Source organism: Elephas maximus, chromosome 15 (genome assembly GCF_024166365.1).
Source record: "Elephas maximus indicus isolate mEleMax1 chromosome 15, mEleMax1 primary haplotype, whole genome shotgun sequence".
Taxonomy (NCBI): domain Eukaryota; kingdom Metazoa; phylum Chordata; class Mammalia; order Proboscidea; family Elephantidae; genus Elephas; species Elephas maximus.
This window is the reverse complement of record NC_064833.1, coordinates 89,822,263-89,837,487: the sequence shown is the minus strand read 5'-3', so window position 1 is coordinate 89,837,487 and position 15,225 is coordinate 89,822,263. Positions and strand designations below refer to the sequence as shown.

Below are 15,225 nucleotides of genomic sequence, written 5' to 3'. Positions count from 1 at the left end.
GCCAAGTCACTGCATATTCCGTATGGAAATACTGAATATAGAAAGACGACTTTACACCTTTGTAAGACAAATGAGGAGGCCTGGTAATGCGGTGGTTAAAGCTCTCAGCTGCTAACCAAAAGGTTGGTGGTTTGAATCCACCAGCCAGTTTGGAGCAGAAAGATGTGGCAGTCTGCTTCTGTAAAGATTTACAGCCTCCGAAACCCTTTGAGGCAATTCTCCTCTGTCTTATAGGGTCGCTGTGAGTCAGAATGGAATCTAAGGCAGTGGGTTTGTTTTTTAGGGTAAATGAGTTTTAGAAATCACTATCTCCTGTATTTACATAAGTGTCAGAACATACACACAATCACTCTCACACACACACTTAAACTCATATTTACTCCAACACTCACACATTCCCAACACTTACACACACTCCCACACTCAGTCACAACCATACACTCACACACGCATATGCAATCACACTCACATATTCTTACACGCACTCACATTCTCACACACACTCATATACACTCAATCACAATCATACACTGACTCCCACACACACTCACTCCCATACACACACACATGCTTGCTTACACATTCGCACACACAATCCCACTCACAACCCTGGCTCCTAGCCCCAGATCCATGTGAAAAAGGGGGCACCGGTAGGGAGGGGGATCCCCTCACATCCATTCCACATGCATCTCAACCCAGAGAGGGAAGAGCAGCCCCAACCCAAGTGCTGTTACAGGCCCATCCCAACATGGCTCTTGACAACAGAGATATCGTGAGGAAACGCAGCAGTTTATTTCTCAGCAGTTTATTTCCCACCACACTCCATTAATAACAGTAACAGAAGATAATCAGAGATATAGACAGACAGATGATAGATACATATAAGTATGAAAAGAGACATCAATATAGGGAGAGATCATGTAGTTCGCCGACTAATGGGAAGGAGAGAGAAACAAAAAGAAAAGTTATTGCAACTTTGGTAAGCACAAAAAAGGAAACAGTCCTGAGGCAGAACATGGTGGCCCGGGGAGGGATTCACTCTACATAAAACCAAAAACCCACTGCCATTGAGTCAATTCCCACTAATGGAGACCCTATAGGACAGAGTAGAACTGCCCCACAGGATTTCCAAGGCTGTAAATCTTCACAGAAGCAGACTGCCACATCTTTCAAACTGCTAACCTTTTGTTTAGCAACTGAACTGCTTTACAATCAGGGTGCCTCCAGGGCTCCTTTCATTCTACATAGGGTAGTCAAAACAGAGTTCTTTGAAGGGTTGTCATGGAGGTGGGGGTGAAGAAAATGCAAAAGGTGCAAGGTGAGAAAGCATTTGGCAGGTTTGAAGCCCTGAAAGCAAGCTCACGGACTACATGGGTTTCCCATGGGACTGCAGTTACCAGCAAAGGGGAAAGTGGCAAAGATAGGAGTAGCGTTCATTCACCAAACCAGTGGGTTAAATTTCCTGTTTTTCATCACTATTTATCTGTACAAAATAACGTAAACTTAAATTTAAATCATGTAGGTGACCATTTATTTTACTTTTATTAAAGCTATGTCATAAAAGTTTTGTAACATACTTGGAGATCAATTCTGTGATGTCATTTCCTAAACAACTTCCAAATGCCTTTTCATAATAGGGTCCACACTAAGGAAAACGCTTTCTCCAAGTCAAGGCCCAAGCTATTTATCATGGCAAAATCCCAATGAACTGTAAGTCAAAGGGAAGACTGTTTTGTGCACAAAATTAAAGGAAACATTTATTGTATTAATAGCCACTTTAATATATCTTTAAAAAAAATGTATTTACAAAAGTATCCATCTTGAAATTTCCTTGAATTTTGGAAAGTTCTATGATCAATTTAGGCACAAAAAATTAAACAGAAGGTTTTATAATTCCTTTATTGATGAATTTGATACAAGGTCATTGTTCAGGTTTAATTGCCTTACTTTGAGAAATGCTTAGGCAAAAGCAATTGGAAAAAGCAATTGTTTTTCACTCAGTAAAAGCAACTGTAAACTACAAACAGAAATTTGAATTTGCCTTAAAACAGCTGACTATTTCTACCAGACATACCAAACCAAACCAAGTTCATTGCATTGAGTCAATTCCAACTCATGGTGACCCCATGTATTAGAGTAAAAATGCTCCATAGGGTTTCCTCGCTGTAATCTTTACAGAAGTAGATTGCCAGGCCTTTCTTTCCTGGTGCCACTGGATGATTCAAACCACCAACCTTTAGGTTAGTAGTCAAGTGCAAACCATTTGTGCCACCCAAGGACTTATCATACATACAACTTGTTTCTAAAGTCTAAAAATATCAACTTCAGAAACTTCATGAGGATATAATAAGGCTCTGCACTTGACTGATAACGCTGACAAAGTGTGCAGCCAGCCAACCCTGGGCTTTCTCTGAGAAAAATTTGCAAGTCTTCATAGTGAGGTCAGCTGGCAGCTTAGAGGGGTCAGCTTCACACAACAAAGTGCTTGGAAATGTTTGCTAATATTATGGGAGAAGGAACTTTGGAGGAGATGAGGGCTCACAAAAGTTTCTCAACAGGTTAAGAATTTTTTTTTGGCAGGGTGGAAAACCTGGTGTAACAGATTTGAATATTTTAACCTCAGCAGCCTGTGCTATTCCTCCTACATCACTTTTTCCACTTGAAGGAAACATGGCAGGTGGGCTCTTGGCCTACAGCTTATAGAATAAGAACTGATGACAAAAGGACCACATAAACCAGAGGCTACATCAGCCTGACACCAGAAGAGCTAGATGGTACCTGGCCACAACCCATGACAGGGAACTCAATAGAGAAACCCTGAGGGAGCAGGAGAGCAGTGGGATGCGGACCCCAAATTCTCGTAAAAAGACCAGACTTAATGGTCAGACTGGGACTGGAGGAACCCTGGAGGCCATGGACCCCAGATCTTCTGTTACCCCAGGGCAGGAGCAATTCCCAAAGCCAACTCTTCAGACAGGGATTGGACTGGAATAGGGGATGGAAAATGAAACTGGTGAAGAACAAGCTTCTTAGATCAAGTTGACACATGATACTATGTTGGCATCTCCTGTCTGGAGGCGAGATGAGAGGGCAGAGGGGGCCAGAAGCTACCTGAGTGTACACAAGGAGAGAGAGGGGAGGGAAGTACTGTGCTATCTCATTAGAGGGAGAGCAATTAGGAGTGTATAGCAAAGTGTATGCAAATTTTTACATGAGAGACTGACCTGATTTGTAAACTTTCACTTAAAGCACAATAAAAATTAAAAAAAAAAAAAAGGCTAGGGGCCAACTGTGTAATAGACCATCAATTGATCATACGCAAGTCAAGCTGAAGCTGAAGAAAATTAAAACAATTTCAAGAGAGCCAAAGTAGGGCCTTGCGGAAAAAAAAAAAAAAAACTGATTTGTTCACCCTATAGCTGCTCCCCAGCAATCTCTCCCTGTGATGTTTGCCAGGATGCCCGTACACGCCCCATCAGCATGCTTCTGGCCTGCGGAGGCCTGCTCTGCTCCCCAAGACACATTGTAGAAGTTGGTACACCTAGCATGTGGTGCTTACAGGCTTACCAGCCAGAACCGGGGGCCTACTTCTCTTATTAGCTCCACTCTTTCAGCTCCTGTCTTTTGAAATGAGCACTGCATCAGGCTTTGTGAGTAAATTTTGCTATTACTCCAGAATCTAGCAAAAAAAAAAAAAAAAACCACTAGAGTTTCACAGGTGAGTGTAATTAAAATATGCCCAGTCTTCTCCATCTGTTCTCTACAATCTCATTAGAAATTTCACAGCTGTTAGTCAAGGTTGCATAGAGGAACGGTATTTCACCAGAGTACTGCTGAAAACTCATACTCACAACTGCTATCATTTCATACGGTTAGATTTGTTTTAGAGTAATACAGTCTCTGTCTTCACCAGCCACTCCTTGGAAACCACTCCTATGGGGCAGTTCTACTCTGTCCTATAGGGTTGCCACGAGTTGGAACCAACTCGATGGCAGCAGGTTTGGCTTTTGGTTTGTCTTCATCAAGCATCATCTGCTCTGGTTTCAAACAGCATCCCAATCCTTCACTTGACAAACACATGAAACAGGAAAGGAAAACCACATCTCCTGACTGGAACCATTTCATTTTGGATTGTTACACAAGGTTGGCAGCATTTTTCTGCTTTCAGCCTAAAGACGACAGCATGTGTACTGTAAAATAGTTTGTATTCCAAAGTTCACTTTTCCCTCTGAAGTCTAGCAAATGAGTGCTCTGGAGAATACTACAGGTTTCGTACTCCTCAGCCCATTGAACTGCAGTCTTAATTCAAAGAGGGTGTCCCATCTGTGGTGAAGAAGAGCAGAAAGGCCTCCCACACAAAAGAAGTCCTTTGTTTGCTGTCAGAATTTTTCAGATAACTAAACGATCAAGTCTCCTGGGCTGTTTTCCAGAAAAGCAAGTCTGGCGGTACCCCACAGCCAAGATGTAGTCAGCCTGTCTCTGCTAGAGAGGCTGCCTCTTTAGCTTAAAATTTGCCAGCGGCTTTTCCACTTGGGGTCTCCTGCAATCCAGGGATGAATTGGAAAAAAAAAAAAATTCCGATTTCCTCTTGCTCCCAGTCACATGACCAACAACTCCCTCCTGGCATGGTAGCAAAAACGCTAACAACCGAAAGGGTGGCTCAGCCCGATGAGCCAGCTCCTCACGTCCTGCAGGACACACGTGGTCTGTGAGCGCACTGGCTTTTCTCCAAGCCCCTCCTTGTTCTCCCACGTCTCCCAGGAGATCTTAAGCCTCAGCTCAAGGTGTAAATTTCAACACTCAAAACACTCCCTCCACGGCATGTATAACGCGTTTTTAAACTAGAAAATTTTACAGTAACTCCTGAGAATTAGAACGCCACCTTTAGCAAGCAAAACACATCCCGCAGTGCTCCAGGCTGGGGTTGTCACGTGAGACACAGCGACCTCCCCGCACTCCCCAGCTGGGAAGCCAATGGGCTGCCGGCCGAGCCGTTGCCATGGCTACACTGTGTGTAGGGGCCTGACGCCCGCCCTGCGCGCCCCAGCCCTCAGCCAATCGGCGGCCCGCCTAGCTGTTGCCATGGCGACACTGCGTCAGGGCCGCGCGCCGAGCTCCTGCCCAGCCGCCGGGGCCAGCCAGGCTGCCCCAGACCCAAGACGCCCGAGGGTCCCAGCAGTGCGCGCCGAGACACCGACCACGGCCAGATTCCCTGAGCGCCCAGCATGAACGGCAAGAAGCTGCAGAAGTTAACGGACACCTTAACTAAAAATTGCAAACATTGTAAGTAAGAAGCAAGTGCTGGGCAGATAGAGGCAACTGGACCAGGTCCGACCACGTGCTAATGCCCGCTACTTCCCGCCTCCAGAGTCTGTGTGACGTTGGAGCCCCTTCCAGCTGCTGCCTTCCTGCACTCCACCCGATTAGAAGTCTGGCAGGGAATCCCGGGGTTGTAGTCCTTTGGGACAGGCGCCCACACCCAGGATGCTCAGGATCGTTAAGGGCCAGTGTTCGGACAGCTCACTACACTCCCACGTGTGCACTTCCTTTCTTCTCAAACTCAGTCCTTATTTTTACCTTCTAGAAAAGTGATTTCTATGCCCAGGAGACATGCTCAGACAGAGATGTAAAATAAGTACATAAGACCACCAGACTTAAGAACAGTATCGCAACAGACCTAAACTGTGTACCTCACCGTACTTTCTAGCTCTTTTTAGAGGAAATACACCTGCAGAGTCCAAGTCCTGAGAGCTTAGCAAGCAAATCATACAGAAATTGGCTGTTAATGTCTGACAATTTTTAGGAAAGAAGAGTTAAGGTGGCACAGAAAACTACCTCATAGCAAGATGTTTGGAAACCAAAGAGATGAACAAAGCTAAATGCATAATAAGGAATCTGTTCCCAACTCTAGACTTCCATTTTCCAGTTGCTGGTGGGGCTGACAGGTAAAGGAAGCTGGCAGGTGACAAAGGTGCTTATTAAAGGTAAAAGGAGGTCCTAGAACTTCATAGGAAACTGCAGGATTATACTCAGACTGAAAAACAAGACTTCTGAAGGGCAGGAATGCCATGAATATGGCTTAGATGAGGAATATGTTGTCTGGTGAGCAAGCTTCTAAATTATGTGCTGATTGCAAAATACTTGAGGAAACAGGAGTAGCCATGATCCCAAGTTTTAGTGTAGTTCTAGAGATTACAGGATCCAGTGCCTTCTAATCATCGTATCTAATGTAATGAGTGTGATTACTCCTAGTGGGGTGGTACTGTAAAAGGGTGTACAAGCATTTTATGCTTCTTAGAAAAAAGGCACCCTGTAACTTAAGGCATTCTTATGATTATTATAATCCGATGAGGGTTTTTTGTTGTTGTTGTTGTTATTGTTCTGCCCTGTTGCTGTTTTCCTTAAAATGCTTTCATTTCTGGAAAAAGACCAGATATTCTTAAAACATCTAGTAATCATTTCGAATGAATATTTATAAACAATGCATTAACTACTGTATAAAACACTGAATCTGATTTAGCTCCTGCTGAGTTTATAATATATTGCAAATAGACATTCTGTGAACAATTAAAAGGTGAGTATATTTTAAGAGGTAAGTGAAAATATGGGAGGAAAAAGTCAACTTTTCAAAGTCTGTCCTTAAATAATTTTTTTAAGTGAGATTTACAAACTTTGATGATTACCAGTTAAATTCCGTAGGGGAAAAAATAGATAAATAACCAAACCCCTTGCCATCGAGTTGATTCCGACTCATAGTGACCTAATAGGACAGAGTAGAACTGCCTCTTAGAGTTTCCAAAGAGCGTCAGGCAGATTTGAACTGACAATCCTTTGGTTAGCAGCCACAGCACTTAACAACTACGCACCAGAGTTTCCAGATTCCATAAAGGCAGTTACAAATCAAGGACAATGTAATAATTCTAAATTTCTATAAATAGGAGACCTTCTCCCAAGTTCAAACTTATTTTTAGTTGCCAGATGATAATGTCATCGAGATGAGATGGATAAATTTTGTATAATCAGGGAAGAAAGGATCTTAATAGATGGCCTCATTAATCCACCATTCTACGGATATGATCCACAAGACACATTTATAATATTCCAAAAAGATGACAATCCATTTTTGAATTTCCCTTAATTTCATTTAGTATTGTATTCTAGAATCTGAGAAACATATCAGCAAGAAGAAGCTTTCTTATGGATAACCTTATAACCATTCAGGTAGTAAAATGATTATAATCATTCAGATTAAGCTAATTTCCTTTCCTTCGTATTTCAGTCAAGGTGGGAAAATGCTGTACTAGCATTTCACAGAGTTAGTACCCCATTCTGCATACAGGCTTTTCTTTCCTAACCATTAACAGTTCTTTTTATATCATAATCATTCATATTTTTCCTATTATTTAATCAGTTTATATGCCAAATCTTTCAGGTTTTTTTTTTCCCGTCTAAGTTTTCAGTGCTTCTCCTAAACTGCACTGTCCAAAACCAGAAGTAACACTTGGCCTGGCACAGAGCAGCACCCATGTGGTAAAGTGGTGCCTCTCAGTCCCTATATGCTGTGCCCTTTAACGTGCACAAAGGCTCCACTCTTGTTTTTTGAAAACACTCAGCCATAATTTTATCTAGTTTTGAAATAAAATGTTCCCCATCTTCTGCCCATACATCATATTTCATCTCACTTTTGTGTTCTTACTGCCAGGCAATAACCCTCCCTCCACCAGACCCTAAATGGACATTGGCGCACCACCCTTTAAACAATTATGTGTCTGGGGACGTGTGTGTGTGTGTGTGTGTGTGTAGAGGCTTTAAATAGAAATTTACTTCCTCCAATTGCATATTAATTTTCAAGTGATCTACAACAGGGTAGTAGAATATACAATCAAATCCCAAGTTATGAATTTATGTACAGCCTGTAGTTACAAACCAACCCCCCAACCCTATCATATTAAAAATTCAACACAGATACAGTGATTCTCAGTAATAAACAGGCTCTCATTTGTGACACATGAAAACATTATTATCACTGTATTATTATTTTAAAGATGTTTTAGTGTATCTAGAAGTGTTTCTTGAATTTTTTTTTAATGCATAGAAAGGTATACTATATACTATATACCAAGACAAACATTTGGCTGACGTTAGATACAAACTGTACCTAACTGTTCATAAAAAATAAAAAAAATAAAAATAAACTGTTCATACTCACATACAAATCTGACTTAAAGACAGACTTAGGAATGGAACTCCTTCGTTGGTTTTTAGTCTTTACGGAAGCAGACTGCCACATCTTTCTCCCCAGGAGCATCTGGTGAGTTCAAACCACTGACCTTTTGATTAGCAGCAGAGTGCTTTAACCATTGCACCAAAACTCTATGGAGCAGTTCTGTTCTGTCCTATACGATCGCTATGAGTTGGAATCGACTGTACAGCAATGGGTTTTTGGTTTTAACTGAAATGAAAAACGTTGCCTGGTTTTCGGGAGCCTGGTATCCATTTCCAGAGAAAAGGAGTTTAGCATATAGTTAAGTTGTAAATCTCATTAATGCCTTTAGTCAAAATGCTAAAAAGGGACATTACTATTCTTTAGAGAACTCTGTCTTATTTTGAAACAGACATCTACCCACCTTGTATATTTTAAGATCTGCTCCTGCAATCATTTATGTCAGTAACGTGGCTAATATTATTTTCATTATTCCTAAACATGACTGAACTTACATCTGTTTAATATTCAGCTCTTATTTTAGTGCATACTGTAGCATTGGCCATCCTCTATAAGAGTCATAAACCTCAAAACAGGAGAGTCTTCTGATGACAACCCCACATTTGATGTGTTTGATGTTGTTTGCCAGTAACCTCCTTAATCCTGAATACAAGTTGGAACTTAATGATAAGATGCATTTTTGCTGTATCTCAGTTCTGTTCTTCTGCAGTTAATACGTATGAAGTGAACTGCCTAGTCAATCTCTTTTATACATTGGTGGGAGATGTCGTAGAGAGGCCTGGTACCGTCATTGGACTGGATCGGAATGCATTCCGAAATATCTTGCATATGACATTTGGAATGACAGATGACATGATTATGGACAGAGGTGAGAAGACACGAAAGAATCAAAGAGGCCAGACCCAGCCGTAACTGAGAAAGGAGGTTGGAGTTGGGACATAGTCCTGGTGGGACATGTAATGCTCTGCATTTCCAATTTCACTTGAATATAAAAATGTGACTTTGCATAGATCATAAGGAACAATAAAATCCACTCTATATATTTAAGAAGAGGGCAATGGCAGGCTAAATAACTAGGCTTCCCTTACTTTATATCAGAAAATCAAAAACAGTTATATTTCTTAGTAACATAATAGTAATTGGAATGGTTTTAAAGGAGATTTAAACTTCTTTACATCATAGAAAGCATTTCCATATGAATTAAAATATTATCCATCTGTTACATAATATCATTATTTTTCTCAAGTACCAAAATAAAAAGTATATATTTTATATTAATTAATGTTACTATTACTTTATTTAGATATTTTAATTACTAATATATTTGAATGTTCAGGATTTTCTTTATTCCCACAAAATATGAAGATAAAATGTCAAAGTTTAAATAAAAGAGTTTCCCGATATCATGATGCCTTATTTTCCCCCCTTTTTAAATGAGGACCTTGGACCATGGGATCCCAAAATTCTAGATTTTGATGAGAGAAGTACCAACACAGGTCCATTCCTGAGAGTGAAAATGCATCACAAGTGTGACACCGCACCTCTCTCTCATTAGTGTTCCGAGGTTTTGATAAAGATAACGACGGCTGTGTCAGCATAGCAGAGTGGATTAATGGATTATCACTGTTCCTTCGAGGGTCTTTGGAAGAAAAAATGAAATGTAAGATTTCAGGTTATCCCACATCAGGCGAATGATTTTGTTTGTCCATCCTAGTTAACATATCTCAAGATTTTTAAATCAGCCAGTGAGGTGGGCAGGTTTGTTTGTTTGCTTGTTTTAATGCCCATTACCGCTTGTACCAAGTGAATTCAAGTCAATGAAAAGAGATGAATAAAAAATTAGTAAAAAGGAAAATCAAGAGATTCTGAGGAGTAATTCATGCCAAGCAAGACTGCGCAGGCATATACTACACATGCTAACTATGTACGTATGTTTTTAAGTATTAAGCATTTTACATACTTCTTTATTTGAATTGTGACCATAAAACCAGGGAACATTGATTCAAGTATTCAGATTCTTAATTAATCAATTATTAACTCTAATTGACTCTTTAAGAATTCCATTCCAATTGATTTCCCTAGAGTTTCAAGATGGAAATGTCCGTGTAATTGTTCACTGGCATGCTTTTTCATAGCCACATGTAAGGAAAAGGAAACCTACTCCAAAGATTGTTGAGTATATTCCACTAGCATATCTGAAGCCCTTACTATGGAAGTGAGATTGCTCTGAGTCCCATGGGGTTGATAAAAGCATCAACAATATAGACCTTGGCCTTGAAAACTTTTTCAGAGTAAATGTTACCTTGGTGATAGTATCAAATATATATATATATATATATCTTTTTTTTTTTAAAGATTGCTTTGAAGTATTTGATTTGAATGGAGATGGATTCATTTCAAAGGAGGAAATGTTTCACATGTTGAAGAATAGCCTGCTCAAACAGCCATCTGAAGAAGATCCTGATGAGGGAATTAAAGATTTGGTTGAAATAACACTTAAGAAAATGGTAAATATGATAAATTAGGGTTTATATTGAAATTGACGGGCCAGATATGGCATAGAAATAAGAATTAAAATTGCAACCATCATCATATTCCTGCTTGGTGAAATAAAACACTTGAGCACTGTTTTTTTATTATAATATTAAAAGTTCTTTCCATTTCACTATTTAATCTCTTCTTTTCCTGTCTCCTGCTATTAACGCTTTACTTTGAAAAGAGAGCTTATGCTTCAGGATAAGTATTTTTTAACATGTTGACAAGCATATGGCTTGTCCCCCTCCAGGACCATGACCATGATGGGAAGCTGTCTTTTGCAGACTATGAACAAGCTGTAAGAGAAGAGACTCTTCTGCTGGAAGCTTTTGGACCATGTTTACCTGATCCAAAGGTACTTTCATTGAACCATGACCAAAATATAAACTAGGACAAACAACCCAGGACTTCTTGGCTGATGAGTGGTGGATCAGATGAATAAAGTTCACCCACAGAGAATTGCTTCTAAATATGGAAAGCCTATTGATGAGGAACCTACCTGTTCTTTTCACAGTACTAGTGTAGCCCATTGCTTTTTTCTCCACTTATTAACTGATTTATACATGTAAGACACAATGAATCTGTATTAGAAGAGCACTCAGTATGGGATGCAATTGGTGATGAGGCTGGACACGCATAGAAGAACCAAGTCCTGTGGAGCTAGGTGGCAGGATTTTGTCTTGAAGGTGATGAGGATTCATTGAAATATTTTAAGCAGTGATGTGGTATGTAAATATTACCACAGTGGTTAAGTGCTCAGCTGCTGACCGAAAGGTTGGCGGTTAGAACCCAGCAGCTGTTCCATGGGAGAAAGATGTGACAGTCTGTTTATGGAAAGATTACAGCCTTGGAAACTCTATGGGGCATTTCTACTGTCCTATAGGGTTGCTATGAGTTGGAATCAACTGGACAGCAGCAGGTTTGGTTTTGGTTTTGGTTTTAGACCATGTTCCCACCTGCCAACTCAATATGCCCACTCAGATGTCTTGAACAAACTCTTTGTTTTCTGCAACCCTGTCCCTTTCTGTTCCTTCTCTGCCTCAATAAATGGCACCCCATACACCCTGGTGTTCACTGAGAAACCAAGAAGTCCTACGCAGTTACTCTCTGGTAGTGCTGCTAGCTTCTCCTTTAAAACAGGTCCTGAACATAGCTCTTCCTCACACATCTATTGGCCACTGTCACCTAGATCAGTAGCATGTATCAGTAGCTTTCTTACTTCCACTGTCATCTCCTCTTCTGGCTGTTCTCCACGATGTCCAGTATATTTTTGAAAACGCACGTCCAAGCATGGCCCTCCTTTGCTTGAAGCTCTTCAGTGGGGTTCTAAAGTCCGTGCATTAGCTATTCCTCTTTCTCTAGGCTCCTCTCTGCCTCCCATTCTTTCTTGCCACTGGAGCTACACCTGCCATCTCGTGGTGTTCTCAGACCACTGAGCCTGTTGCCCCTCAGTACCTCTGCTTTGAATGCTCTTTCCCCAGGCCTTTTCAAGCCTCAGTCTTTCCCTTCTTTCACTTCTTTGCTGTGTCATTCTGACTTTATTAACTACCCCTCTTTCTCTATCCCCTAATCCTGCTTTATTTTATTTACAGTATCTATCATTACCCAGAATGATAATTTACTCATTTGCTCATTGTCTGTCTCACCACTCAGATGTTGGTCCCCTGAGGAACTCTTCCTTTGTTCATGGTCATTTCCCCATATACTGTGCCTATCACATGGCAGGTGCCTAATAAATGTTGAATGAATGAATTTCAGAAGTAACCAGTGGAGAGCTCTGGATCTTTCTCCTTCCAGTTACACAGAAACTACTTTATCATTTACTTTTACTTTTTACCCTCTATCTTCAACCTCCCTCCTCTCTGCTGACACCTTTCTATCAGAACTTAAGCAGATTCAAACCTGTCCCACCTTGAAAGAAAGGAGGAGGAAAGATAAGAGAGAATTTACCTTAATTCCATACCTCCTCCTATTTCCTGCCCAATGACTTTCTTTCACAGTCAAGTTTCCTGAAAGAATTGTCTAGATTTACAGCCTACCATACTGTTCGGCTTTGTCCCATCTACCTTGTTAATGAATCTTATGGACAATCTTGGTTTCTTGTCTTTCTGGACTATATCCTTTCTCAGCCTGGCTCTCAGTCTGGCTTCTCCTCCAGGAAGCATGCTCCAGGCCATTCCCTGGCTTGGCAGTGACTCCAGAGCTCACCTGATGCTCATTCAAGAGCAGCGCTCACTGCCCTGCAGTGTTCTCGCCAGTCTCTGGCTCATCTCCTTCATTAGACTGGAGACTTTAGAGGGCTGGGTCTTTGTGCTCTTTTTCATCTTTGTGTCCCAGAAGCATGAATACAGCTCAGAATATAGTCAGCCCTGACTATACGTATTCCAAGCACCATGTGAGTGAAAATCAGAAGCACTTGAGTTCCACACTCCGTGGGTTATGTCTCTTCACAAACATTAAGGAGACATGTAGACATTTTGTTTTGTTTTACCTTTGTTGGAAGTCTATACTAATTTGACCACTTCTATTTTACAGAGCCAGATGGAATTTGAAGCCCAAGTATTCAAAGATCCACATGAATTCAATTATGACATGTGAACATCTAAATGTCTGTGTTGTCTCAAGAGAGTAAAAAAGGCGCATCCATATTGTTTATTTTTTCTACGTAGCTAAGGATGATGTCAAATTGTATGTTTGGCTGGGGGCAGGAGGGGGACTGACACATTCCATTTAATTTTGGTGTAAGGTGCAAGTAAAGTAGATGGAAGACAAGAAGTTCCTTGTTAGATCATGGTTGATTTGTCAAGATGAGTTAACATTTCTATAGTTATTTTATCACATAGACTATCTGTGGAAGCACATGATTATCCTAAAACATTTGGATTAATGAACAGAGATTAGATAATCATGAATTATTAATATAAAGATTCCTCATGTCAGAACAATTCTGAATATACATTTTTAAAAATCATTGAAAATACTGAATTCCCTGGTGGAAGAAAATAAATGGAATACATGTCTAATTGCCTCCATGAACAACTGCCTCCTTTGCTATGAGACCTGAAGAACTGGATTGTGCCCAGCTACCATTACTGAACATTTAGATCAAAGATTCTATAGAAGAATCCTGATCAAAAGGGGGAAATGAAGAACAGAATTTCAAATTATCATGGAATCTAGACTTTCTGGAACCCTTGAGGCTGGACAACTCCCTGAATCTATTCCCTGAAGAAATCTGTAAACCTTGAACCAAAGCTATTCTCTGAAGTTATCTTTGAGTTTATCCTAATTAGAAAAGAAGTATACTCTTTTAAAGAATTATCTGTATGTGATCAAATTGACACAGTGATATAAATTATATATGATAGGCTTAGGGGGCAGTGATTTTGTGTTAATGGTGGTGAAATAGTTTGGAAAAAGTTGTGGAGAAAGGTGACACAGCTTGAAGAGTGTTACCAGTGTCACTGAATAGTATATATAGAAATTGTTGAAGCAGCAGTATGTTTTGTTGTGTATATTTTCACCAAAAATAAAAGAAAAAGAAAGAAACTAATGAATTCCCTTTGAAGCAATAAATAAGATGGCACCAAGAGAATAAGGAGCATTGTCATTTGGCAAGCATTTATTAAACACCTTTGTGTCAGGTACTGATGGAGACACAGAGAGACGAAAGATACATGGAGCCTATGTTACTATACTTTATATTATCATTATTTGAAGTTACTAGATTGTGAGCTCCTGAGGTCAGGGATTTTATTCTCAGACATTTTTACATGTTCATAGCATTGGTACATTTCTCTGCACATAATGGGCCCTTGATAAATACCGCAGATTGGATTAACAAGGGAAAAGTGCCACGAGATAAATGCCAGCTCTCAGCATGCAGAGGAAGAGCAATGTTCTCTTCTGTTTTTTAAGATTAGTGGAAGGAACCCTGGTGGCGCAATGGTTAAGCACTCAGCTGCTAACCGAAAGGTTGGCAGTTAGCACCCTGCAAAGATTACAGCCTAGGAAACCCAATGGGGGCAGCTCTACTCTGTCATATAGGGTCGCTCTGAGTCATAGATGTGACTCAACAGCACACACAACAACAACAAAGATTACTAGGTGATTCACAGCACAGCTTCCAGATTAGCTCTGGAGCCATTTCAAACTCCCATACCCCAGTAGCTCCTCCTACCTGTGCTGACTCCCCAGGTGGCTCAGCCGGGCTCACCTGAGTGACAGCACTTCCTGCACTCCACTGGGATCTCAACATACTGCTTTACTTTTCCCCACCAGACTTTGTCTCCCAAAGACACTGGCCTCCATCTCTGCATCTGATAGCTACTAATGCAATGCTCATCAAATGAAAGAACTAGACAGACAAGATCCAGTTACATTCTTACGTGTTACTTTCGCTTCTTTAGAAAACATGTCTTTAAGCAACAGAGAGAAGTCTTTTACCAATAGCTGTTTTGTCCATA

At 40.5% G+C, this 15,225-nt stretch overlaps 1 protein-coding gene across 3 annotated transcripts; it reads left to right on the top strand.

Moving 5' to 3' along the window:
* Window positions 1-5,100: 5,100 nt before the first annotated feature.
* On the top strand, window positions 5,101-14,924 carry CLXN (calaxin). 3 transcript variants are annotated; one of them, XM_049854570.1, is made up of 6 exons: window positions 5,101-5,283; window positions 8,934-9,092; window positions 9,780-9,884; window positions 10,580-10,731; window positions 11,010-11,114; window positions 13,295-14,924. In XM_049854570.1, exons 1-6 carry the CDS (start codon window positions 5,226-5,228, stop codon window positions 13,355-13,357), a joined length of 642 nt encoding a protein of 213 aa, XP_049710527.1. In that variant the 5' UTR covers window positions 5,101-5,225; the 3' UTR covers window positions 13,358-14,924. The 3 variants fall into 3 exon arrangements, with proteins under 3 accessions (XP_049710527.1, XP_049710529.1, XP_049710528.1); XM_049854572.1 differs by lacking the exon at window positions 8,934-9,092; XM_049854571.1 differs by lacking the exon at window positions 9,780-9,884.
* The last annotated feature ends 301 nt before the right edge of the window (window positions 14,925-15,225 follow it).